The sequence below is a fragment of the Phocoena sinus genome, chromosome 8, assembly GCF_008692025.1.
Source record: "Phocoena sinus isolate mPhoSin1 chromosome 8, mPhoSin1.pri, whole genome shotgun sequence".
Classification (NCBI taxonomy): Eukaryota; Metazoa; Chordata; class Mammalia; order Artiodactyla; family Phocoenidae; genus Phocoena; species Phocoena sinus.
Window position 1 is genome coordinate 100,545,841 of NC_045770.1, and position 27,311 is coordinate 100,573,151.

General features: G+C 58.5%; 1 protein-coding gene across 3 annotated transcripts in view; it reads right to left on the reverse strand.

Moving 5' to 3' along the window:
• Positions 1–27,311, reverse strand: part of SYT7 (synaptotagmin 7) — a 58,621-nt gene that overhangs the window by 19,232 nt on the left and 12,078 nt on the right. The window contains exons 2-6 of one of the 3 annotated variants that reach the window (XM_032638795.1): positions 15,579–15,682; positions 11,419–11,498; positions 7,287–7,418; positions 6,179–6,403; positions 2,333–2,701 (exon numbers count right to left, since the gene is read on the reverse strand). In XM_032638795.1, the coding sequence (XP_032494686.1) occupies positions 2,333–2,701; positions 6,179–6,403; positions 7,287–7,418; positions 11,419–11,498; positions 15,579–15,682 (910 nt within the window). The remainder of the gene's footprint in view (positions 1–2,332; positions 2,702–6,178; positions 6,404–7,286; positions 7,419–11,418; positions 11,499–15,578; positions 15,683–27,311) is intronic. The other 2 variants (XM_032638792.1, XM_032638794.1) reach the window with 2 other exon arrangements.

Sequence of the window (27,311 nt, forward strand, 5' to 3'; positions counted from 1 at the left end):
GAAACAGCAGGTTTTCCCCTGGTTAATTCACTTTCTGGATATTCCTTGTGCTCTTCTTAAAAACAAAACAGCTCCTCTGCCTAAGTCCCTGATTTGTCGTTCTCCGGGCATCACGGGGCGCGGGGCCGAGAACGAAGGGCAAGAGGTGGAGATTTGGGGGAGAAGCTAGTGGTGTTGGGAGGAGCCACATCCACGAAGCAGGAGGAATGCCTTCTCCCTGCAAAGGGGGGTGGGATCCCGGGGGCGCCTGGTTAGCCTTCTCATCCCGACTCTGTACCTGGGCCACCAGCATTTGGGGCAAGAGAAGGGCATCAGAAGCACGCCAGCGAAGCTGTAAGGCAGGGGTCGGGGGCCGGCCAACTACAGCTGGTGGCCTGTTTTTATACAGCCCACAGGCTAAGAATGGTTTGTACATTTTTAAAGGATTGTTTAAAAAAAAAAAATGTGATCGAGACCACATGTGTCCCTCAGAGCCTAAATTGTGTATAATCTGGTCCTTTACAGAAAAAGTTTGCCGACCCCTGCTGTGAGGGACTACAAGTGGAAGAGGCGGGGGGGGGGGGGGTGGTGAGGAGAGCTCTGGGGGTGGCCAGCGGGTGAGGGGCACGAAAGCTGCTGTGGGCAGAAGGAGCGCAGACCAAGGTGCTGGTGCTGAGCGCTGCTCATCAAATCTTCGCCGGCTAGAGAGGCGGGGAGAGTGGGTTCCCTGGGGGCTTCCTGCCGCTGATTCTCTTCCCAGAGCCCGGGCATAGCCCGTGCCCCCATGTGACGGCTGCTAGAATGCAAGGCAGGGGGGCGGCTGTGCAGAGAGCAGCCTGCAGTCAGGAGGAGCGGAGGGGTGCAGGCTTCTGGCTGGTTCTCGGCTCTGTTCAATTCCCACCGCTCTCCTAATCCGCGCTGGTGCCACGGCATCCGTCCCTGGGCAAACCGCCTCCTGGAGGCCAGGAGGCTCTGCTGGGCATCTTGTCTCATGCAGGCATCCAGCTGGATTCCCAAGGGTCCTTGGGTGGGGGGAAGCCCCAACAGATGCGCTGCCCAGTCTTGCCAAGTAGAGTCACAGGCAGCATGTCCTGCCTGGCCAGGGCCATAGGCCACTTGCATGGGAAGCTGGCATGGTGGGGTGTCTTCCATTGGGGTGCTCCTTCCAGGGGCAGCACTCCCGACCGCCCTTTCGGGCTGGGATCTCAGCCAGAGAGGCAGGATGCTCTGAGGACTTGTTCGCCTTCAGAATCCCCACATCTTGCCAATGAGCTGGGCCTTCACCTTGGCCTTCCCCTTCCTCCTCCCTTTCTCCTCTCCCAGGCTTAGTGTGCTGGTCTCCTGCTCCATGAAAAGTGCTCCCAGGAAAGACCTGGGTGATGAGAATAATCCCCAGAGCCTGGAAGGAAGGTCACGTTAGGCCAGAGGAAGGAGGTGATGTCAGGGACTGAAGCCCAGGCCTGCCCTGGGCTCTGAGAGTGAGGGTAGATGCTCAGAGGGACATGAGGGAGTGGGCATCCTGGGCAGGGCTCTACCAGTGAGGGCGAGGCAATGGGGGCACACGGTGGGGGGCTGGGGGGACACACACAGCAGAGGGGAACGGCTAAGGCCAGACACCGATGGTGTCTTGTTACTTCTCTGACCTGTACACGTGAAAGAGGGCTCTGATTCAGAAACATTTTCTAAAGCTTCCGGGGAACATCGGAGGTTTGTCCTCAGGGAATGGGTCATGGCGGGAGCCAGGGAGAGAGCTGGAGGGCAGGTGGCTACAGAAGGTCAGAGAGGCAGAGGACAGGGCCCACAGCAGGGACAGGGGAAGTGGGAGGGAGGGAGGGAGGGAGGGAGGGAGGAAGTGGCAGCAAGAAGGTGGGCAGAGTTGGGTTACAGGGCGGAAGGGAACTGGAGGGGAGGAGGCGAGGCCTGACCCCTGGAGTGAAGGGGGCCAGGTTTGGGAGGGGAGGAGAGAGGTCACAGGAGAGCAGGGAGGGGAGGGAGGCCAGGAGAGCCTGGGACTGGCTGGGAAGGGGAGAGACAGAGGCGGGGACCTCAGCAACATCCCCTAGTGTCTCCACTGACTTTCAGGGAGGAACTTCTCCAAGCCCTGGGGGCACCGAGCGGGGCTGGAGTCCTCAGATACAAGTCCTTCCACGGGGCGGGGGGGGGGGGGGGGGGGCTTTAGGCACGAGCCGCAAGCCACAGGAGGTGGGGGAGGGGGCAGCGGACTCTGCCGGGCACCCTGCCTCGTAGACGGAGGGCTAAGATCATTCTGGGCCAGCCACTCCCAAGGAGACAGGGAGGAAAGAGGCTGGGTCGGGGAGGGGGGCGGGCCGGACCACTCAAGGGGGGGACTTACAGGAAGGATTTCATGTCCAAGCCTCGGTTTCGAATCTGCCCCACCACGTGGTCCCAGCTGCCTGGGTTGGAGCGGCTGCGGCCGCCGGCCGGCCGGTACTTGGAGCCGGCCGAGGAGCCCTGCCGAGCCTGGCCCCGGCCGTAGGCCCGAGAGTTGGGGCCCGGCACGGAGGCCGCGTGGGCCTGCAGCTGGCCCAGGCTCTGGCTGGTGGTGGGCTGGCTGGCCTGCCGGCCCCGCTGGTGCTGGCTCAGCGGCTGTTGCAGGCTCTGTTGCCGCATCAGAGTGCAGGGTCGCTGGCATTTCGGCTCTCCCGTGGAGCTGGGGATAGACTCAAGGGTAGTGGTCGTGGACAGGGTGGAGTCCTCGAAACTTGGGGCGGGTGGAGGAGAGGAGAGAAAGGAGAAGCAGGTGAAGGGATCACAGTGGAGGAGAAAGAAGCCTAGGGCCAGGATGAGGAGGCCCCAGTAAGGGGCGTGCTCTGCCGGCCCTCGCCGGGCCTCCATCGGAGTTGTCGCCACTGCCGTCGTCGCTGCCACCCCCTCAGCCAGGCGGCCGCTGAGCCCCGCGCCCACCCTGAGGCCCCCAGGCCGGCCCCGCCCAGCAGGCCCCCCCGCCCTGGCCCTGGCTCAGCTAGTGCCCGATACCTCCCATCTGACGGTCTGGGTGGGGCCGCGGGAGCTGCGGAGGCTGCGTGGTGAAGGCAGGTCCCAGGGCCCTGTGGCTGCCTGTCATGTTGGCCTGGGACAGGGTGGAGGGAGCTGGGCCACCCCCTCCCGTCGTCTCACTGGGGGACCCCGGGAAAGTCTGCCTCTGCGTTCTAAGTACTACTGGCGTTTGGAGACGCGAGGAAATCCAGGCCAGCGCAGAGCTGGCCTAGTAATGCGTGGTGAGTCAGCGGAAGCCAAGGATTCTCATGCTTTGTCCTCAGACGCAGACGCTGGGGCGCGTCCTCGGGCTCCCGGACCTCTGCTCTGCGGCTGGCGCTGACTCAGGGTTCAGGGTCTGGCGCAGATCTTGGCCCTCTTTCTGGGGTTCCTTGTTTCTGAGGCTTAGGGTCAATTCCCGGGATCTTGGGAATGACTCCCAGTCAGAGGACGGGACGCAGGAAACCACTTGGCTGGCCACTTTACCACAGTTCTGACAAAGAACAGGGTAATTATCCTGTCCTCTGTGCACCTGTAAGATGGCACCTGCCTCATGGGCCACCAGCATCTCTGAAACACGCTGGGAACAGGGCAAGGACAGACAGGAGACAGGACACGGCTCATCAGAGGTGGTCTGGGGTCAGAGAGACCCAGGGTTCAAAGCCCATCTCTGCCGCTTCTTAACTGTGGGACTTTGGAAAAGGGAGTCCACCTCTCAGTTTCCTCTTCTGTAAAACGGGGTAAAAATTCCTGAGTTGCCTCTGTCACACGGTTGCCATGGGGACCAATGAGGTCAGGCCCAGGGAAGCAGGCTCCCTTGACAGTGGAAGCTGCAGATGTCTTAGGAGGTGGAGACAGGAGTCAGAGACCCCTGGCCTCCCCAGGCAACCTGTCTGCTTTGTCTCCTGGCCAGAGATTTCAGCACATTCAGGGCCACAGCCTCAGAGGGCCCAACCTCCACTTCTTCTGTTCCTTCCCTCCATCTTCCATTCCAGTTGTCTAGGGCAGGGGTTGGCAAGCTATGGCCTGTGGGCCAAATCTGGCCCGCCACTTGTTTTTGTAAATAAAGTTTTACTGGAATACAGCCATTGTCATTAATTTACATTCTGTCTGTGGCTGCTTTGGGGCTACAAGGCTGGGGTTGAGTAGTCATAAAAGAGAGTATGTGACTTGCAAAGCCTCTTCCCTATCAGGCCTTTTATAGAGATAGCTTGCCACCTCCTGGTCTAGAGCCACAGGGTAGCCGTGGTACCCCCGAGCTGCCCGAGGGAGGCCCCAGGGCCCGTGGAGCCACTTTCACCACTACAACCAGACCTCAGCCTGGCTCACCCCCTGAGCCTATCCTGGGAATCAAAAGGACAACAGTTAGGCTGCCCCTGTGTGCTGAGAGAGAGAAAGAGACAAGAAGAGTGAGAGCAAAAGAGGGAGAGAAAGTCAGAGAAAGAGAAAAAGAAAGAGAAAAAGAAAGAAAGAAAGAAAGAAAGGAAGGAAGAAAGAAAGAAAGAAAGAAAGAAAGAAAGGAAGGAAGGAAGGAAGGAAGGAAGAAGGAAAGAAAGAAAGAAGGAAAGAAAAGAAAAGGAGGAAAGAAAAGAAAAGAAGGAAAGAAGGAAGGAAGGAAGAAAGAGAGAAAAGCAAAACAGGGCTTTAGCTGGGGTCTTGGAAGGAGCAGCAGCCTTGCCGGGCTCAGGCCTGGAATCAGGGCGACCACCAGAGGCAGGTGCAGGCCTGGCTGGCCAGGGAGGCCCACAGCTCCCGGGGGGCAGGCCGAGGAAGCGGGTGGACGGCACCCAGGCAGCCGCCTCGTCCTCCGTGTTTGACCTCATTTTGGTTTTCTGTCACATCCCAAATTAGTCCAACTTACAGCCTCTCAGCCACAGGAAAGTAAAATCGGTTCCTCCAGGCCTGGAGCCAGTGGATGGCACGGAGGCCTCAGCCAGCCTGGAGTCTGTGGCCAAAGCAACCTGGCGTGGGTGGGGCACTGGGCCTGGCTCTCTGAGGGGGTGTGGGGCTTCCCTCTGGGGTTCTCCGGAGGCTCAGTGTCGGGGAGAAATCCGCTCGTGCTCCCTCAGGCCAACAAGCAAGTGGGGTCTCAGCATGGTGGCCCTCGGTGGTCCCAATGGCGGGAACCACAGGCTTTCCAAAGAGAACCAGCCCAGCCGCCGAAAAGGGGTCAGGGCTGTTGGCCTTCTAAGTGAGAGGCTGCTCCATTAGCTGGGAACGAGGCAGTTCTAAAAGCTGAAAATGGAACCTATATCCCAATGGGTGAGAACGGTCATAGTTCAAAGGATTTAGAGCCCGGATGGCTCAGCTATGGGGAAATGGAAGGTTCTAAGAGCCAAGGTGAGAATAAGGCTGCCCCATGGTGGGAGGGGAGAACATACTGTCTGCTGAGAACAGGAGCCAGCCCTATGCCTGCTGCTCCCAGGGAGGGACTGACTGGCCAGCTCAGACAGTTATTAAAAAGGAAACAGCTCTTCTGTCTGATGTCCAGACCACCCTCATCAGAAAAGAGAAGTTAGCTAGGGCTCAACAACCCAACCTCCAAGAACACAAAATCCCAGCAGCTGAGAGTGGGACGGCGCACTGACCAAGACTGGGACAGCCAATGGGGATGGCCGAGATGAGGATGAGCCAGTGGGGACGTCCCGGCTGCTCAGGGCTGGCCTGTGGGACAGATGGTGTCACAGTGCAAGCAAGACTGGGACAAGCCAATGGAGTCGCCTGATAGTCAAAATGAAATGGCTTAACCCCTGGGTCTAGAGCCATCTGCTGGCTGCAAGAGGGAAAGCCCGGTGGCAGATGAGTGGCGGAAAACGGGCCGAGAGTGGGCCAGCTCCCCAGGGATGGATGGTCCAATGGCAGCCTGATGCCCATGGAGGCTGAGATGGAGCGGCCAATCAAAGAGGATGGGATGACCCAAGGACTGAAATGAAGCTGCCCCGGGGGCAGAAAATGGAATGACCTGGTCACCGGCAAAGAAGGCAACTGATGGGGCAGCCGGAGGCTGAGAGGCACAGTGCATGGCTGAGTTAGTCATGCCCGATGGCAAGGATGATGGGAGTCTCGTGAAGGGATGGGATGAGCCAGGGGCCGAGGACGGCACCTCTGGGGGCAGCAGCGGGCATGCCAGTGGTCCTGCTGTCCACACTGGCGGGGGCAGGCCTGAGCTCACGGCTCTGGCGGCCGTGGGGCCATCACTCACTTGGACAAGTTGAGCTTCCCGGCGGCCAGGTGGCTCTGCACCGTCCGCCAGCGGCCTCTCCCCGCCTTGCCGCCGCTGCCCGGCTCGCTGGGGGCAGCGCCGCCGCTTCTCAAGGCGTCCTCTCCGGGTGGCGGCACCGGCGCCGGCTTCTCCCCCAGCCGGCCTTCCCGCTCCACTGCCAGCCCCGCAGCGGCGGCCACTTTGGCGCCAGCCAGGAGGGTGCCACTGGAGGCACCACGAGGCAGCCGGTCCAGAGGGGCACCGGGGGTGGCAGTGGGGGGACAGAGGGGAGGCCACACGTGGGGATGGGGATGGGGTGGTAAGAGGGGGAAAAACAATGACAGATAAAAGGAAGAAAGAGACAGTGAGAGAGGAGGAGGAGAGAGACAGACGGACAAGAGACGACAGAGAGAGAGGAGAGAGAGAGAGAGAGAGAGACATCAGCACTGCAGATGGGTCACCAGCGGAGCCTGCAGAGAGGAGAGAGGGGACCGGGCGGGCTGGGGTCGGAGAACAACGCACCACGACAGTGGAGGGGGGCCCCTCCCCACCGCCTGGGGCTGGGGCGGCGGGGGTGGGGGGAGGACAGCCACCTCCAAGTCTATCCCACAGGACAACGAAGGGTTAACGACGGAGGAAGAGCGGGCTGTCCAGGCCAGGAGGCCCCAAGGCAGGGAGAGAGAGAAAGCCGTGTTAGTCAGAGTTCATCAGCACCACCACCATCACCGCCACCACCGCCACGACCACCGACCACCGACCACTGCCAGAGCAGCCAGGGCAGCGGCACACAGCAGGGAGGAGGAAGCGAGCCACACCGAGAGGGAGGGACCAAAAACGGGCAACCCCATCCTGACTGCACAGAGGGGGCCGGGGGCCACGGGGACCAGCTGGGGGCTAGCCCTGGGGGAGGGGACAGGGGAGGGGCAGGCAGGCCAGGGGGGTCAGGAGGGGTTGCTCGTCTCCATGGTCAGCCTGCCCATGGGGTGCGCGGGTCGGGAGGGGGGCAGGAGCAGGAGAAGTGAGGGGCCGGGTGGGATGGGGGGAAGGAGGGCGTGCGCGGATACTCGGATACTCGGTACATATGATCAAACCAGGTAAAGTCACTCACTTGAGGGACAGTCGTGGGTCGCCATAAGGGGCGTAGGGTGAAATGTTTAGAATAAACTCCTTGGGAGGGTAGGAGCTCCATTTCTGCTGCATTGTGCTCTCATTGTTATTCCAAAAGTCTCTGTCTAGATCACTGGAGGGGCAGAGAGAGAGGGGAGAAAACAGGGAGATACAAGAAGAAACAAGAACGGCAAGTCCTGTGCGGCGGGCAGAGGGGGGGGGGGGGTGGGGTGGGCCGGGTCGGCTCCTGTGAGGGGAAGAGAGGCGGGTGGCACACGCACGGGCGCACGCGCACACACACCCCCGCACACGCTCCAGGGCGGGAGAAGCCGCGTGCAAGGAGGCGAGCCGCAGGCGGGCAGACTGGAGCCTCGCACCAGGGAAGCTGGTGGGAGAGAGAAAGATGGTGAGAGAGAAGGGGAGGGGGAGGGGAGGGGGAGGGAAGGGGGGGCCGGGGACACGGCCTGGGCTGGGATGGCGATGGCGTGGGGAGTGGGCGGAGGACAGGGTGCTGGCTTCTGGCTGGAGATTGCTGAAAGGTAGATCAAACCCTGCTGCCCACATGCTGGGCCTCGGTCTCCCTGCCTGTCGAACCCTAAGGCTGGCTGTAACCGCTGAGCCATCCACTCTCCCATGCCGGGGTTGAGGCCCCAGTTCTGGAAGACCGGAAGTTCTCCCCCCTTCCAGCTACCTAACGGAGCCACTCTTGGGACAGGCCCAGCTCCCTGCCAGTCTCTCCTCCTCTCACTGGCCTGAGGTCCCCCTGGCCTCCTCTGTTCTCTCCCAGCCTCGGGAAAGCCTGGGATGCAGCCTTCACAGGAGACCGGCCAGATCTCAGCTGAACGGAAGGCATTCTCTGCTCATTGCAAAAGTGGTGGCTGGGTCACCCCAGCAAAGGGAAGCGTCTCCAGGCCTCTGACATGGTGGTTGTCTGCAGGTCACGGGGGGCCCTTCACGTGGAGGCCTGGGCCTGTGAAGAGGAAGCCTGCCCTTCTATGTGGGGACTGATGGGCAGACTCGGCCTCCAGCCCTTGGCACGTACCTGGCCTGCCCCTGTCCTTTTCCAAACTGGAGCTCCTGGGTCTGGAAGGGAACGTGTACCCCAGTCTCCCCACCTCCTCCTGTTCTGTGACATGTCCTACCGCAGAAGCAGATATGCTAGAAGCACAGAGAAGGCAGGGACCTCCCCTGGAGGAGGGCAACAGAGGCCTCAGCAGAAGGCATGGCCTGGAAACCCCAGGAGGACCAGGGGCTTCACCAGCTCGTCAGCCTCCTGGGACCCCGAAGAGCAGAACTGGGAGCACAGGGAAAGAAGGGCAACTCCCAGGCCAAAGGAACATTCCAGAAAGGAGCCACGCCTGAGCCGTCAGGAATGTGTCTACGGGAAGGGGCTCGGGGAGGAGAGTCAGGGGTGGGCCTGGCGTGTGCTGAGGCCACGCCACTGCTCAAGGCCGAGGTGAGAGCCCTGCTGCGGGGAGGGCACTGTCGGGAGGCACACCCCCTGAGGATGGAGGAAACGTGTTCTTGGGGGACCTGCTTCTCCCCCACACCACCCCCAGAGTTTGACCTCAACCTTGGTTCTCAACCTTAGACTCGGGAACAAAGGCGAGAAAGAGGGAGAGAAGCTGAGCTGTCCCCACAGGCCAGGAGGAGACAGTGGCCCTGGGCTGAGGGTGGGCAGGGCCCCCTTGGGCCTCCCTGGTGTGGTCAGTCTCTGCCAGTCCAGAGAACACCTTGGAAACATCTCACAGGAGACTCTGTGCACGGGGTCCAAGGCCAAAGCCCTGAGCCAGCTCACAGGGGCAGCGGGTGCCGGAGGTGGGAGAGGAAGAACAGTCCACTGGGATGGAACCCGACCGGCGGGGGGGGGGGGTCTCCCTGGGGAGGCTCCCTCCACAGAAGAGCCTATTCCCTATTCCCACCAGAGACATCCTTTGGCCCCCTCCCCTAGTGTAAGAGAGAGATGGAGCAGTTGGAAGGCCTCTCTCCCCCTGCCCCCTCCAGATCTCCAAAATCGAGGGCCATCCAACCCTAGGTCCTGGAGAGAAAGATCCACCCAGGGTCATCACTGCCAGGCTGGTCTCCCACCCTGTGCTCCAAGGAGCTCCAGGGCCCCTTGGGTTGTACGCTGTGGTACCATAAAAGAGGATCTTTAATTAAAGAAGCTTATGAAACACTGATTCCTGTACTGCAGGACTTCTCAGAGCCTTTAATGTGCCAATGAATATCAGTGTTTCCCAAACTTAGTTGGTCATGGAACCCTTGATGCATGGGATCACTATTAATCTTTTATGGGGCACAAGCGCTCTGAGGAACACAGTTTGAGAAACAGTATTAAAGAATGCAGCTTCCCAGAATCCTTGATAACGCGATCCTTTTGGAGGAGGTCCTAAGCCCAGGGGGAGATTGTGCAATAGGTAAACCCTGCTTCCTGCCACTCCACCGGCTTTGGGCCCAGGGAAGAGGCAAAGGCCTAGGAACCTGGGGGCATGTAGACAAGAAAGGTGGCTTCCTCCCCCTGGGGCAGAGGGTCTGAGAGCTCAGCCCGGTAGGAGGGGGCAGGGACTGCAGGGCCACAGAGAGGCAGGGGACGACCCACTGTTGCCCTCACTGCCTTAGAGAGCCCGCAGAGCCTGCTCCCCGCCCCACTGCCCCCTCTCTGCTTCTCTTGTGGGCCCTTTTTAGGTCCATCTAGTACACACGCAGCCTTACCCAGGAAGCTGATGGTCAGCTGGCAGAGACAAGCTCTCTGGCCCAGACCGTGGCTGCAAACTCGGTTAGAGGCCTGGCCTGGAGGTGGCAGGTGCCGGGCTGGCCCCGTGCTCCCGCCATGTGGTCCCTCCCCTCTTCAGAAAGCCTGGGGCCTGGGCTCTGCCAGCTCTCAGCTTTGAAGACTGGAGAGCATGCAACCAAACCCAGCTTCAAAGGCTCCCCGCAGCCTCCTCCGAAGCCCAGCCTCGCCTGGCCCACCCCTTCACTTACCCGCCCCCCAACAGACACACACCCACAGCTTCTGCGAAGGCCCCAAACAGGGTCAGAGCAAGAGATGCAAAAAGAGGAGGGGGGCCGACGAGGGGCAGGGAGGGAGCCCTCAGGAGAAGGGGAGAGGAAGGAGGGAAGTAGGAAGACAGGAAGATAGACCAGGGGAAGGGCAGGAGGGAAGGCATGGGCAGGCGCGGCTGGGGCCTTGAGTTGAAGGAGGCAGGGTGGGGCAGGAAGGGCTGGGGGAGGCCCCGCTTCCAGGCGGAGCCCTTGGCTGGCAGGCTAAGATGGAGGGGCATCCCGCAGCCTCCCCGTGAAGGCCTAGGCCAAGAAGCAGAGAGGAAAGGGCCAGGCATTGGCCAAAGGGTACAGAGCCCTCTAGGGAGAGCCCCACCCCTACTGCCCTGTTCCCAGAGCCCCTGACCAGGTGAGAACCTTCTCCCAGCATCTCCCAGTGGCCCTCAGCAGGGGCCTGCAGATGGCCTGCAGTGCACGGCAGACCTGCCGACTTGAAGACAGATCTCAGAGCCAAATGCGGAAACTGGGGTGAGCCAGAGGCAACAAGATGTGCAGTGGGGACCGGGCGTGACGGGGGAGGGGAGAGTCTCTCCCCATCGCTCTGCTTTCCCTGAGCAGACCAACACTGGGTCCTGCTGGGGTCCCCAGGGTTTTTGTCCATCCTTCTTCCAGGTTACCCTCAGAACATTGGTGGGGTCTGAGGAAAGAGTCTGAGCCGCCACCACCCACCCCCAGAGAGGGGCTCCCCAGCCCCAGGGCTGGGGGAGGAGCTTGGAGGTGCAGGGGAGTTAGGCAGGGCTTGGGGACAGCGTGTGTGTGACGTGAGGGTTGGAAGGAGGAAGCAGCGCCCGGGGTTGAGGGAAGAGGCGGACAGTGCTGGGAGGGAGACCAGCCAGAACACGGGGCTGGGGGCCCTGGAACACTGTGAGGGTCTGGGAGGCACAGGCAGGAAAGGCGGAGCCCCGGGCCACCCTGAGGTGCTGGGAGTGGGTGTATGGGACTGGGCTGAGGAGAGAGCAAGGCACCAGGTTGTGAGGGGGAAACTGAATGTGTGTGCGGCCAGATCTGGGGGGGTGGTCCTCCCACTTGGGCTGCCTGAGTGCCCCACCCCAAACTCGAAGCCTGGCACCTACCTGATGGCCTTCTTCTCACTACGCCCACGCCCTGAGTCTGGCGTGCCCACCGTCTCCAAGGAGTTCTTGTAGCGTTTGCCCTGTGGAGACAGCACCAGGGTCACTCCTGGGAGACAGGGCTGGACTCTCCCTGCCTCCCCAGAACGGGGCCCTGGGGGGAGGGGAGTACACTGGAGCCCCGCCTCGGCAACAAGGTCTGGGGCCAACGTGTGAGGGTGTCACCACCTTGGGGTGCCAGCCCTACCAATCCCTGATCCCTGATGGGCAACTCCTGGGCCCCATCGGGCTCTAGGACTTGGCCCGCCCCCTTGACCTGCACCCCATCCCTGACCCCTAGGGATGAGGTCCCTCCCATCTGCCTGTCTCCTGGGGCTCTGGCTCGGCTCCCAGAAGCATATCTCCCTCTGCCGTGGACAGACGGCTCTCAGGCGCCTGGCCACGTCCCACTGGCCACGTCACTGCCCCCAGATGGTGGGGTGGCATCCTGCAGGGCAAGGTTGGCAGTGGCCAGTGTCGTGAGTGGCAGGGGCAGGGAGAGGGCCAGTGCCCAGTCCTGCCGGGGCCATGTCCGTCACTGTCTGGGGGCTCCCTGGGGGTCCCTCCTGCCCCGGGCCCGTGAGGCAGGGCAGGGCCTGAGCACCCTCCTTCACAGGAAGGCAGCCTTGGGAAGCGAGGCTGCCCACTGACTCTGGGGCCGGGGGCAGCCTGGCTCTTCCTCAGCCAGCACGGGTGGAGGGAGGGGCAGGGCAGGATGACGGGGTGGGCGTGCCAGGTCCCCTGGCTAGAGGAAGGGCTGCAGCGGTGACAGGGCCTGCTGCCAGGAAGGTGAGCACCGTTCACCTCTTTGGTTTGGGTTTCTAAATTTAGCTCACACAGAGCCCGGCACCATTAACATTCCTGGCTGCCACCAAATGTCCTCACGCACACCCAGGGGCCACGGGCCTGGGCGGGGGAGGGGGGCTGTGCAGGGGCCGGAGCTGTCTCCCACTGGGCACTGGCCTGCCCCTGCCCAGCCGAGTGGGGTCGGGGACACACACACACGCACACGCAGGCACACATTCCTCCAACATCCCGTCATGTGAGCCAAGACCACAGCCACATCAGTCAATTACTGCATCCTCCCTGAAGCAAAATAAAAGCCACACGGCCGCGTCCCCCGACACTCCCGCCAGCTGCAGCCCCTTCCGGGGACTGGAGTCGCCTGCTTCGGGAGAACAACAGCGGAGCTCCCAGGAAGGGGGTGGAGGTGGGGGGAGGGCCCTCATGCCACCTCCAGTACGCCTATGCCTCAGGGGTGCCAGGGTCCTGTCCCAGCAGTGCCCCACATTCTCCATGTCACCCTGCTCACGTCCCGTGCCCTCTCCAGCCCCCCTTTCCCCTCCTGTCTGAAATGGTGTGATGTTACTGGATCAGCCCTGGGTCCCTCACCCTTCAAGTAATAATAATAATTATTATTATTACTCTGTTTACCTACTTCAGCTCCCACCCCTGGGAACATAGTCCCCAATGGCAGGGACTGTATGGGCTCTGGTACTTGGTGTGGAACCTGGTACCCGGCAGTTCCCCAAATCCATTAACTGGAAGCCCCACCCACCCAGGGGTCCAAGCCTCAGGCCTTTGCCTCTGAGCCAGAACTTTAAGAGTTAAAAAACAGAGCTGCTGGATCCCCTGGGTCCACAAAAGCTGCCCTCTCTCACTTCAACTCCAGTCCCTCCCATCATTACCCAGAAGTTCAAATCCCAAACAATTCCTAGTTCCAACTGGGCAGATCAGGAGCCTGGAGCCCCTCCCTGGTGGCCAAGGGCCCTTCTTGGGCAGGACCCTCAGGCAGGAGTCCCGCCCCCCGTCCTCCAGCTGGTGCAGCAGCGTGGGGCAGGCAGTACCCTGCCGAGAGCCCCCCCGTCCCACCCCTCACCCCTTCTCCTCTTTCTTCCTAGTCTTCAGGGAACTTGCTCTGGTCAGCACCCTCTTTGAAGGCTGGTCCGTTGCCCCTTCCCCAAGGCCCGGCACCTGGTTCACCCAAGGCATTCTGGGAGCTTCTGCCTGTCCCTCTTCCTTCCACAGCTCAGAGAGCCCTCCCCTCCAGCGGCAAGGACCCTTTTGCAGAGGAGCTGGGGCACATGGGGGACAGAAACCAGGGCAGGACTTGCCTTGGGGGTCAGGGGAAGTTAATGGGGCAACGATAGGAACCCCAGGTGGGGTCCAGGAGACATAAAACAGCTCCAAAGGAGCCCAATCCCCCAAGCCTGCTTATCAGGGAGGGGGTTGGCCAGGCTGATCCGGAAAAAGCCAGTTGGAGATTAAGGAAGTTATTAATGTTTGGAAATGGGATCTGGGCTGTCAGGTATCACGTCACTGCTGCTGAGGGGACAGGCAGGCAAGGAGAGCCCAGCAACTGTGCAGGGGGAGCATTTTAAAGCCCCTTCCATGGAGCATAGAGACAGCCTGGACAAAAAGCTCCCTGGCTTCTGAGACCAGGGGTTGGAAGGGGGTGGCAGGATTGGGGGGTCCTAGGCGAAGGAACGTTCTATCAGCAGCTCAGAGGGACAAGTCAAGAGGGACACACTGCGGTCCGGACCCGAGACCCCTGAGGAAGCTCTGGCTGGAGGCTGGGAGGAGGGGCTGGGCCAGGGAAGGTTCCGCAGTTCTCAGCTTCCCAAGGCACTTACTGCACTGACAGGCCCCCGACCTGCTACAAAAGCTGTCATCTCTGAACTCCTGTCTCCAGGTGAGTGGGGGTAGGGCTCTCAACGAATACAGGGAAACACACACACACACACATACGCACACACACACTCTGTACCAATGCCCTCAAAGTCGACACCCTTAGCACAAAAGACCCCCAGTCAAGGTCACCAGCAGCGCCTGTTCATACAACCCTCCCCTGCCTTCAAATACAGACAGACAGACAGCCGAACGGGCCCTGCAGCGAGGCCACAGGGCTGCAGTGCGTGCTCAGCCACTCCCAAGCCTCTGAGGACATTCGCACACACGAGCACGTGACCGAGCCCCTCCTCCACCTCCCCTGAAATTCTGAGACAGACAGAGAGACAGGAAACCCAGGAACAATGCAGGGCAGCCAGTCTGGCACCTGCATGCAAGGAGTGGGCCCGAGTCACACACACACTCGCACACACTCACACGTGGGGCAGGGCTGGCCTTCTCCCTGGCTCCTCTCCAGGGAAAGGAGCTGCCTGAAGCTGAACATCCCGGGATGAAGAATCGCGCTCCCATTGCCCGGGTTTGCCTTTCCTGAAGGAAGCACGTTGGGTTATGGGCCTCTTGGGCCCTCCCCAGGAGCATCTGCCCCTTCTCTTCTTTAGGACTAAGGCATTGAGCCCCCACCTACACAGCACCCATGGCCACAGCCCTTCCCCCCACCGTGCCCCACGCCCCTCTGTGGCGGGCAGGGAGAGAATGGGGCTCCCAGACGCGGCACCCTGCCCTCACTCCCACCGTTCTCAATCCGGGGCATGGAAGGTGCCTGCCAGCGACCCTTCTTCACCTAAGCCCGGAAAGGCCCCACACCTGGGACACCTCTGGGCCCACCTTCGGGGGTCCCCCTGCAGTCCCCAAAGTCCCCATCGCACTTCTAAGCTGGGGCAGCAGGACGGGGGATGAGTAGGGTTCTCGAGGCTCAGCCCCACTCCGGGAGCTGAGCTGCCGGGGCGCAGGGAGGGCGGCTCAGCCCGGCTCCTCCTCCTCACGGCGCCCTCCGGTGATGAATGTCCCTCCTGATGGTCTCGTTACTTACTGATGGCCTAATCCTGCTCGTTAATTTCCCAGCCCTCGTTAAAAATGAAAAGAAGCCATTTGTGCTTGTACAAACCCCCAGAACCAGGATGGATGTGCGGGCGCCCGTGGGGGGGGGGGGGCCGGGTCAGGCGGAGCCTCCTCATTGGACAGGAGGCCCAGCTCGGCCACGCCCAGCCCTGTGCTGGGGGCCGTGGGCGGAGGGCACAGGGCGCTCAGAGCTGTGTGGGAGGGGGCCTCGATTCTCAGTCTGCGCGTGCGTGCGTGTGGTGTGAGTTTCCACGGAAGTATGCCTGGGTGGGCAAGTGGGTCATCTGCACGCGCCCTTGAGAGCGTTCACGAGCCTGTAATTGAGTGGGGGTGGGGGCAGGGCCAGGCCCCGTCCCCGGGGCCCTTGGGAGCCTCACCAGTTTGCGCTGACACCAGTGGCAGAGGCCGCAGAGGACGACAGTGACGCTAAGGCTGACGGTGATGATGGCAGAGACCAGCAGGACATCGCGGGTGGGCGCCCCTGGAGAGGACACACACAGGTCAGACCCTCACTCGCCAGGGCCAGCTACCCTCCCTCAGCCCAGAGCCCCCTGGAACAACCACCCTAGCCACACTGGGAGCTCTGCGCCCCAAGTTCTACTCCCAGCTCTGCCTTGCTGGCTGACCTTGGGAAGTCTCTTCCTCTCTCTGCATCTCACTTTCCTCATCTGTAAAATGGGAGTCTCCGGGCAGGTCTCTCCCAGTCCCTCACTGCACGAGCCCTGCGTGGGGTCCGCACCAACCCCCAAACTTCGCACCCTCGAAGGGAGAGGCCAAGTGTGCCCTTGGCCTAGCCAGGCCTCACCCACCGGGCTTTCAAATGCCTCTAAAAGAGCCACCGCTTCTGTGTGGCATGATTCCATCCCCGCCCGCCCCCTCTACATACCCGGAGCCACAACTCCAGCCGAATTTGCCCAAAGCGTTAGTTCCCGTAGTCCCTCTGACGACATCTGCCCCACAGGCACTGACAGACCCTCTTAAGTGTTGCCCAAGACTCCACAGCTACATGTATAGTCAAAGAGGGAATCTCTGGAATGCTCTGACCCGTCCTCACCCGCTTTGGCTCAGCTTTTTTTGGGCTGCAAGTCTACCCAGCTGGCCTCTGCACACCCTGTCCTCCCATGCCCTAGCCCCTGAGCTCGCCTCCAGTCCTCCCACCCCATCGGCTCAGCCCCCCCTTTGTTGGCTGGCAATGTCCTAAATGTTCCCCAGGGGCTGCCCCACAGCTTCCATTCTAACAGCTCAGGGGTCCTATGCTTTCGGAGTGGAAACCTTGATAGATTGCCCTGGGAGCAAAACCCCGGGTTTCTGTGTAAATCCCACCACTTGCTAGCTGTGTGGCTTTAGTCACCTAACAGCTCAGTTTTCTCCCCCCTGTAAATGCGGATTAAACCTCCTCCCTCCCTCCTCACAGGTGGCTGTAAACACGAGCCCAAAGCAAACGTAAGGAAGGCAAACCTTGACCAGATATCGTCATGTGGGGGAGTGAGTCGACAGAGACCGGCATAGATCACTTGTGCTCTGTAAATATGTGTACGGTGGGGACGCGTCTTAAAGTCAAGGGGACGCTGTTTATTTACAGAGGAGCCTGCTTAGGCTTTTCGGTTTCAGCGATGGTGGTAATTAAGAGTTGACAAGATCTGTCTGGTCCCGGTTCCTTCGGTTTTAGCTTCTGGCATCCGGTGTCTCATGCTTTGCTGCGGGGCCTCATGAAGGAGGGCCAGGCGGTCATCCCCTGTTCTCAGGGCCCTCGGGCCGCCTCCCACCACTACTCCAGTGCCCTGGGCAGCCAGTCTGCTGCCCGCTCTCCCCAGAATCCTGATTGGGCCCCACCCCTCCCTCCCCAACCTCCGGAGCTGCCGAGATGTGGGAAAAAGCCACCCTCGCTGGGCGCCTCCTGTCCACCTACCAGGCCAACTAAGCTTCCTCCCATCCCAGGTCCACAGCCTCGGACCCCAGGAAGCCACTGCACCAGTTCACTGTCAACCTCAGGGCCCACAGCACCAGGGAGCTCTGATCCGGACAGTCCACAGACACCGAGGAACTGGTCCTGTCTTTCCCTCCCTCGGGTGGAGGAGCGCAGCTCTGCAAGGCTGAAGGGGCCACATTTGTCACAGTTCTTAGGCCAAATGGGAGGCCTCCATCTTTAACCTCCAGGCTTCTGGGGATGGGGGGGTGCATAACACCACAGGGCACACCACCAGGGCCCCCAGACCCAGGCCTGTGGTCAAGAGGTGCGCGAACACACCTTCCGAGAATGGGGCCGGCGCTTTTTCTAACTCTCTTCATGGAAGCTGCCCCTGCCCCACGGGGAGGGTCTGGGGGGCGGGGCGCTATCAATCCCTGGTCCAGGAAGATCCCACATGCCACGGAGCACCTAAACCCGTGCGCCACAACTACTGAGCCTGCGCTCTAGAGCCCGAGAGCCACAACTACTGAAGCCCGCATGCCTAGAGCCTGTGCTCCGCAACAGGAGAAGCCACCGCAGTGAGAAGCCCGCGCACTGCAACAAAGAGTAGCCCCCCACCCCCGACCCCCCACTCGCTGCAGCTAGAGGAAGCCCCCACGCAGCAACAGAGACTCAACGCAGCCAAAAATAAATAAATAAAATATACATAAATTTATAAAAAACAAACAAACCCTACGTTAAAAGAAATAAAATGAAGATAATAATGGCACCCACCCCGTGGTAGTACTCAGTAGATACGGATTATTATTAAGGTTGTTGGGTTAGTTCCCACTCAGGTGTACAGAGAGCTCTGGAAACACAGACGAAGAAGTGGTTGCTGGACTAGGGAGCTATCTGGGAAGGCTTTCCTGAGGAGGCGGTATTTGGTGTGGTCCGGGAGAGGGATGTGAGGTGAGGGTAGGACAATCTGGGCAGAGGGAACGGCGAGAGCAAAGGCATGAGAGGGGAAGAAGGGTCAGGCGTGTTGCTTGAGGAGCTGGACTAGGTTATGGGGAGCGAAGTGGCGAACGAGGCTGGGAATGAGAGTAGGGCCCGGTGGCGAGGGGCTTTGTCTTCCAGGCCGAGGGGCTTCCTGTGTTAGTAGGCCGTAGGAGCCATGGAAGGTTTTTGAGCAGGGGAGGGGCAGGATCAGAGGGCGAGTCAGCGAGCTCACGAGCTGGGAGCTGTGGCAGGAGGTCAGAGTCCAGGTGATTCCTCTGCCCCCGTGCCCTTTCTGCATGCACCCTCCCCCACATATCTCTAGCCATGGGGCAATTCTCCAAGGGATTACCTCCCTGGAGCCTCTTCCTCTCTTTGCCAAACAAGGTCCTTATCAAAAACGGCTCTTCAACCCCTGCTCTAGGCTGGAGAGCCCCTGAGGACAGAGGCTGTCAATCCCCAAAGCCAGTGGTCCCCAGAGACCCAGGGAATGCCCATCTTAAGCAATTAGTATTCTGTGGGCATGGAGAATTAGCACTGGGCTTGGAGTCTAGGAGAATGAGGCTGAGGCCTTATTCTGGCCACTAACCAGCTGTGTGGCCACGAGCAAGGCGCTCGACCTCTTGGAATCTGTGCCTTCACGTGTGGAGAGCTGATCCTTCCTCATTCTGATGAGAAGCAGGGGTTCTAGGTGTTCCACATGCAGCAACAAATTCGTCTTCACAACAATAACCGAGGTGAGCATTAAGATTGTCCCCATCTTACAGATGGGGAAACTGAGGTACGGAGGGGCCAAGTACTTTGCCCAAGGTCGTTCAGCTAGTAGGCGGTGGAGCCAGGGTTCGAACCCAGGCAGCCTGACTCACAGTCTACATTCTTTGTCTTGACATCACACCCACTACAGAGGCGAGTGGCCAGTGGTTTTCCAGGTGTGTTCTTTGGAACACCTAGGGTTCCTAGGAATTTCTCAGGGGCCACAGAGATGGATGCTGAGTAGATGGGGCTGTGTGCCCTCAAGCCCTGTTCAACGAAAGCAGCATGGTTTCCCTGTTTCACATCTTGGGCTTCCACAGAAAGTTCCATTTGAGGAAAGGGATGTGTTACTAAGGAAAGTTGAACCCTCCTGGATCAGTGACCCTAGGAACCCCTGCAGCATGAATGGATGCTGTCATCTTCCAGGCAGCTGACCCCTCCCCCAAAGATTCCCAAAGATTCCCTGCCCCCCACCCCAAGCAACCCTTGGACAGCCCTTGAATCCACGGTAAAACAAATCCTTGCCAGTGCAAATTGCATCGATGCTGTGAACCAAAGTGACACGATGTCCTCGGCCTGCACGCGATATTGCCATCAAGGGAGGCAAGCCTGTTCTTGCCTGCCAGCCCGGGTGAAACCATTCCCAGAACACGGAGTCACTATGTCTCGGGCTGCAAGGGACCTTGGAAGTCAGGCCTCATCAATGAACGAACGCCCTGGGCAGCCCTGTCAGGGGCAGGAAGCTGCTTCTGCAGGATGCAGACCCTCCACAAATGGGTGTTGGTAGCTAGGGCTGCTGTGTCTTGAGCTGAGCTCAATCTGTCTCCCTGGAACTTCCCCCCAAGGTCCTAAGCTTGTCCTCTGGAGCTGCCGGGAACAAACCAGCTCCCGCTGCCACATGACAGGCCTCCAAATCCTTGCTGACAGCTCTCATGTCCCCTTCCAGTCTTCTCCAGGCAAAGCTGCCCCAGCCCGTCTAACCCTTCCTCCGATGACATACATGGTTTCAAGTCCCCTTAGCGTCAGCATATTAACATTTGGGGAAATAAAATATTGCAGCCCTAGTCAGCCTTCTGACAGAGCTGAGTTCCACGACCTATCCTTGGGCAGAGGAGACATCTGGGTCCCAGGGATGAGACACAGACAAGGGCAGACAGATGACATCGGGAGACTTGGGAGGCTGGGTGAGCCAGGAACAAGGAGAGCTAGGCCTCTGGGGTCCAGTCCCAAGGGTGCCAGGACGTGAGATGTAAACTCGGGCATGTCCCTGACCCTCTGCCCAGGCCTTTGGCGGCCATGTCAACCAATTAGAGCCCAGGATTAATGACAATCCAGTAGAGTCCTGTAGGCTTTGCCAGGTGCTGTCGGCATAGCCCATGGTTCTGACCATGCCACCCCACCGGGAGCTCTCAGGGTAAATAAAACCTGTGTGCTTGAGGAGGTGGACCCCTTTTGAAGGTGGACAAGATGCCCACACACAGCCTTCCCTTCTAGAACATCAACTGCATGAGGGCGGGGCTCAATCTCGTGTTCACCGCTGTCTTCCCAGCAGCAAGGACAGAGCCAGGCATAGAGTAGGTGCCCAATAAATGCTTGTTGAATGAATGAGGAGGAATCCCAAGCCTCTAGGAATGATAGTAATAGAGGCTACCATTTATTAAGTGCCTACTGCGTACCAGACTATGAAGGTAGGGGCTGTATCTGCTTTGTTCATTCTGATAACCTCTGTGACAGGCAAACCCACAGGAGGTGCTCAGTAAATATTTTTTGAATGCCCAGTGCTTGCATACGTTATCTCACTTGTCACCCAAACAAGACGGGATAGAAGAGATGGGACGGGCTGCAGTGACAGAGTTTGAGAGCCTCTCTCTTTTAAACACAAACACACACACACACACACACACACGCACACGCACACGCACCAGGATCCCTTCTGGTCTTCCCCCATGCCCATCTTTGACTGACAAGTCCTGATTTTTCTAGACCCAGATGAAAAGCACCTCCTCCAGGAAGCCTTCCATAATCTCCCCAGTGGGAATTAATTTCACAGAGCTCCCATCACACTGTGCCTGCACCCTTCTTTTAAGGTGCAGTGACTAAGAGCCAGGGCTCTGGAGCCAGACTGTCAGGCAATTCGGATTCTTATTCTTCCGAGCTGTGTGACCTCATCTCTGTGTGCCTTGGTTTCCCCATCTGTAAACAGGGATAGTACAGGCCCCGTAGCACTACTGTGAGGTTTAAAGGAATTAGCACAAAGAATGCACTTAGCACAGTGCCTGACACGGAATAAGTAGGCAGTAAATGCTAGCTATTATCGTAGCATTACCACGTCGAACCCTGCATTAGAGACATCTGCGGCATGGAGTTGGCCCTCAATGTGTTGTATGAAATACTGAATACACATTCAGTATTCCCCACAGGATAGCGGAAGCCAGGGGTCACGTCTTATTCGATCTTGTGCACCCCTGATCCCTGCCCCAGGACCTGGCCCAGGGCTTAACGAAGAACAAGCATCAGTGAACACCTATGGCAAGGAATGGGGAGGGCTGAGGCATGGGGCTGGGGGGTGAGGGTGGGCAACAGTTGGAAGCCAGGCTGGGCTTCAGGTGTGAACTGCAGAAATGACCCCGTCCCTTGCCAGGACTCTGCTCCCACTCCCAACTCCTTCTCATCTCCTCAGCAAGCCATGATTTATAGATGAACAGAATCAAACAGGGCCACTGGCTGCTGAGATGCCCTGAGGAGCTGCCAGAGAGGAACAGGAGGGGAGGGGGGAGCAGGTGCACACCTACAGGCCAGAGATGTGGACACCCATGGCTCACATACACGAGCCACGGAGACTCACCCTTGGCACAGACGCCTATGACCGCCTCCCGCGTATAAACACACGTGCGCGCACACACACACACACAAGCCATGCTGACTCACCTCTTGAATGGACACCCATGCTCACACTCACACACAAACGTGCACACACACCCACGGTCACGGTCATGGTCACGGTCACGAACAGATGCCTAGACCACTCTGCTGTCCACGAGGTCTAAATGTTCATGCACTTCCTCTGGCCCGGAATTCTCCCCCCATGCACATCTGTCCTCTGGAGCAGAGCAGTGAGACAGGCAGTAGACTTGCAAATGACTTGGGTTCAAGTCCCACCTCTGCTCCCAGCCAGTGACCCAGGGCGAGTCCCATTCTGGGCCTCAGTGTTTTACCTTCAAATGATGATAAGAACCCCTGACCTGCCCTGCTGGGGTGTTGTCAGGATCAAATAATAGCTAACATTCATTGAGCACGTGCCTTTTGTGGTAGACACCGTGCCAGGAAGTCTATAGGCACCATCTCATGTGCTCTCTGCAACCTTTAAAATTATTATTCCCATTTCGCAGAGGAAAAAAACAGGTGTGGGGAATTAAGGCAACTTGAACTTGTCCTTGACCCTGCTGTGGCTGTCCCCCTCTGAGGTGAAGCACGTGACAGCACTCTGTAACATGCTACACTGCGAGATCCAGCCACACCCCACTGCCCTCCTTCCTTCAAGAAGGCCAACCTCTTTCACACTTGAGACTTCACATAAGCTCTTCCCTCTGCCTGGAATGCCCTCCCTTCTATTCTCTTCTTTCTATTCTCAAGATCCCTAGACAAAGATGGTCTTCATTCCCTCACACGTTCCTTTCTGTTGCCCCCGTAACTATGACAATTCATCACTGTGGATTAATAATTAGCATTTTGTATGTCTTTCCCCCACTGGGAACACTTGGAGGGCTGAGACCCCCCAGATCACTCATCTCTGTAGCCCAAGGTCTGGTACATAGGAGAGGCTGGATAAATATGTGCTAAACAAATACATGAAATTATTCAAGGTCCACGTGAGCCTTCCTCCTCCAGGAAGCCCTCCCTGATGACAAGCGTTCACAGCACTCTCCAAACTTGAATGAACTGCCTTCTGTCCAGCCTCCTTTTCTTGGGAGTAGGCCTGTCCTCCAAGCAGGGCTAAGAGGTTCTCCTCATTGCTCGGTGTCTCCAACAGCCCATAGTCCAGGACACGACATAGAGGAGCCATTGGACATGCTGGAGATCTGGGCACATAGGCTCTTTTCCCCAGAATTCACTTGCTCTGACGCTCTCAGATGGTGACACACACACTCCCCACATCCAGCCAGTCCAAAGTTGTCCCATCACCCCCACACCCTCCTAACGTCCTGGAGTCATCCTCAGATCCCAGGCCCTTGCTTTCCTCACCAAGTGCCTTTAGCCATAGTAACTAATGTATGCTCAGCACTGAATCATGTTCACAGTCCTTAGCACCCTCTGAAGGTAAATCCTCTTATCCTCATTTTACAAAGAAGGAAACTGAGGCTCAGAAGGGGTCAGCACTTGCCCACACAGCAGAAGAGAGACAAAGCCAGGATTGAGCCTGGAGTCTGGAAGACCTCGACTCTGTGGCCCACGGGCACTAAGCCTTAAAACAAGTTGCTCCGAGTATAGACGGAAGGGAAGAAAGAAATGGAGTGAACACAAAACAAAGAGCAGCCGGGGAAAGGGCTTCCAGTTCCCCACGAACTCCCCCAAGCTCTTCAATGACCCCTCTTACCCACACACCTTTGCCACGGCTCCTTCCCACCTCCACTGCCCCAGCCCTTGGCCTCAGTAAAGCGGCCTCATCAGACAGATGCTCAGATGTTCTCAAAGTCTCAGAACGGGTTGGGGGTTGGGTGCCTGGGGCCGGGCAGGAGCAGGAAGAAGAGGCTGGTGGGGTACCTGAGGACTCTCCCAGGGCCGTGTCTCTGGTACGGACTAGGGTGCAACCACGATTCCAGAGATAAAGCAGTGATGCTGCGGATCACATTCCCATCCTGGTCCTGCCTCCTCCCACTTGATTCTGCACGACAGTGCCTCATGCCCCAGCGCCTCCCCCCACCATCCTTCGGTGGCTGCAGGATGACGTTCGAGGTGGAAAACAGCGAAAGCTGGAGTCACAGGTTTCCACAGGAAGCACCCCTCCACGTGCACAGAGAGCAGATGGAAATGGGGGAAGGTGGGAGGGCAAGGGCAGAGCCTACCAGCCCCAGGGCTATTTGGGCACGGGAAGGGAACATTTCTGGTGCCTATCCCACCTTCCTTCCTCTTCTCAACCCGACACACACAAGAAAGCCAGAAAAAGGCAGAGTGTGGGAGAAAGCAACAGAAAACCGATGAGCTAAACTCTGAACCCCAGACAGCTAGGCAAAGCTCCAGGCCTCGAAAGCAATGTCGGCCTCACCTGGGGCGGGAACAAGGCTGGCAAAAGAGGAGGCCTGCGGGGAACTGTTTCGGAAAGTTACAAGTAGCTGAAAATAGGGGCTTAGTGAGAGCAAGCCTCCTCAACCTTGACTGTAATAAAAACAATGTGTGAGTGAGCTAGGGAGAGTGTGCTGGCAGGGGCCGCAGAGGCCGCCTGGATGCAGACGGTTTAGAATTCAGAGGAGATGCCAAGTGAGTAAACAGCGAATGAAGGATTATCCGGATGGGCCGGGAGCCGTTCCAGCAAGAAATTGGACGGGGACATGTCAGGATCCACAAGCACTCCGACCTCTCATCAGGGAGCGGGGCCTGGTGAGCTGTGAGGGCCTCATCCACACCTTCTCTACCTCTGCTCTCTCTTCCAGCAGAGAGTGTGGCCTTGGTAATAATGGCTCAGGCTTGTTCAGTGCACAACAGTTTACAAAGTACTCCAGAGTCTACCGAGGGTTTTAAATCCATCGTCATATTTAATGGAGGTGGTGGGGGTATCTTCTGCCCGGTGAGCCCCTCCTCTCACCACAGCCACCCCCCCCAAAAAAACTCCCACAATTCCTGGCTTAGGACAGCCTGGTGCATCTGGCTTCAGTCTTCAGCCTCAAAAGAGGGGGTGCGGGGTAATAGGCCATCTGTAGACCCGAGAGAGCTGCCGAGTATGGAAGTCATCAGGGTCAAAGCCATTCAGGACAGACAGGGCCAGGTGCCAGCTCTGAGCAGGGAGCCCAGACTGAAGGGTGTCCAGCCAGAAGTTAGCCCGGAACATGCCACCCACGCTGATCCCAAAGTTGATGAGCTGCCTGGGCAGCCATGAAAATGATCATGTCCATCAGGGCAGCAGGACCCCAGGAGAAGGAGGAGCTCAGTTGGAGGGTCTCTCCACCAGGACTGTGGAGCGGCGGCAGGATCAGGGACATGGGATGATCAAGCGCAGGCCTTGACCACTAGTTACTCTTATGAATAATGCATTGTTGTGCCTTGGCCTAAATCAGCATCTTACTGTTATTAATAATACACGGCTGCAAAGAAGCTGGGGTTGGAACGGTGTGCTGTATTTTATCTGAGGATCTCAGAGCACTTAAGAGTTCCTCATGCTGAAGACTCAACACTACCTCCCCAAGTCATAGGCTTCCTTACAGGACAGGGTACCTGTCCTGCCCTGACGCCCTCCCATCTGAAGCTTGGAGCCATGAAAGCCACAGGGTCTAGGAATCTTCTATCCTGGGATTCAGATTCTTGAGCTTTTGGTGGTGGTGGTGGGGGGGGTCCACTTAATCTTCACCAGCTCAAGGGGTCTCAGGGACACAACATAATGTGAAGCTGCTCTCAGAGATGGTCAGGAAGGAGGGATATAACCAGTGGGAATCCAGGTGTGGGAGAGGTGGATGGAGAGAGACCACTGTGGACCTGAACCCAGTCCTGCCATCCACTGTCACTGTGGCTGTGTGACCTTAGTCAACTGCCTGGCCCCAAGTCTCCTCGTTAGAATATAAGGTGTCTTAGACTCCCTCTTGGAGGTGCCATTCTTCCATATTCTGGGGGTATTGTTTGCACCACAAATATTTGGATGGATCCACAGAGCCCGCGGCTCTGAACTCTGTCCGCGGTGCTGAAACAACGATCGTCCCACGGCCTCTGTCCTTGGTCCTGAAACAGAAACTCAGTCCCGAGACTGCCCCCTCCTCCAGGCCACCCCGTGCATTGCCCCGGGCGAGCGGAATTCAGGAAACCAGAAGCTTTTTCAGGACTGCAGCGTAGCGGTCCTACCTTACTCTGCTAATCACTCCGTGATAAGTCCGAAGTTGAAGCCACAGCAGTGAGCAGCCCGACCTCAAGAACCCCCTTTCTTGGATGAGGTCCGTAGATACCAAGAACTCCAGTCAGCAGCCCTACTCCAGACAAAAAGAATTTCCCCGCTAATGTAAATGCCGCATCCCATTCCCTCAGGGGACCCCGCCGCACTGCCTCCTGGCGGCTGGCGCGGGTACTGCGCTCAGATCAGGAACACAGAAGGTCCCCAGCGGTGGCGCTGGGCGTGTGGGGAAGGAGCGGCAGACCGCCGGGCCCTCGCCGCCCCTTCACCCCTCCCGGGGCAATCTGGAGCTCTGAGCTTGCAGTGCTGCCCAACACCCAAAAACTCCAGGCTGTCTGACTGTCTTCCAGCCACCCTGGGGTGCCATGCTGCCCCATTCATAGCAAAGACTCAACCCACATTGCTGGACCCTACCAGGTGGAACTTCCTGTTCCCTCCTCCAAGATGGGTGGGGTAGACCTGTTTAAACAAACACAACCTTTTCTCCCGCTGCTGGGCCAGTCCTAACGAAATGAACACACAGCCCTGTAATACCCCTCCACCGGGGCAGAGGCTCTCTACCTCACACCCGCCCACATAAGAAACTTGCCCACGGCTCTTGCCTAGGAAGAAGTGTGCGTTGGCGGAGAAGCCCACAGCTGGAGCCCACTCCTCTCCTCGCACCCCACGGGCAGGGGCACTTTGAGAAGATCTGCTTGGTTAGCCTCACTGGGTGTAGAAATTCCCCTCTTCCAAAAACAAACAGCAAAACAAAACCACCTGAAGACAACACCCCAAATCAGCTTCTCTGGATCCAGGCGTGGAGGAAAGATAATATCCTTTAATTACAGTAGACATAGCTAATATCAAATGCTGAGCACGTACTGTAGGCCAAGCACTGCACTAAGAGCTCTGCGAACGTTATCACATTGAGCCTTACCAAACCTCCCTCTCCCAGGAAAGCAGCAGGATCCGCATCCTACAGATCAGGAAAGTGGAGCTCAGGGAGGTGAGGTGACCACTCAGGGTGGTGCAAGTATTGAGACTGGCATGGGAAACCACATCCGTCTGCCCTTAATCTTGCAGCTCAGCTGGGTCTACCTCACCATCCTTCCATGTTCTTCGGGAAACCTCAGTGCCACTTACATATTTCCAGGGCTACCCCACCACTCCACGATCCTCACGTCTCAGCTGAGAGCCACATGGAGGAAGACAGTAGCACCTCACACTCCCACAGCACTTTGCAGCCTGCAAATTGCTTTCACAGCCACCGTCCAAATCAGCCCTCATGGCACGGAGGCCCTCCTTTGATTTTACAGGAGAGAAAAAAACTAAGGCTCAAAGGAATAAGTTTTGTCCCAAGTCACACGATGAGCGGTGGAGCCACAGGTCAGATGAAGA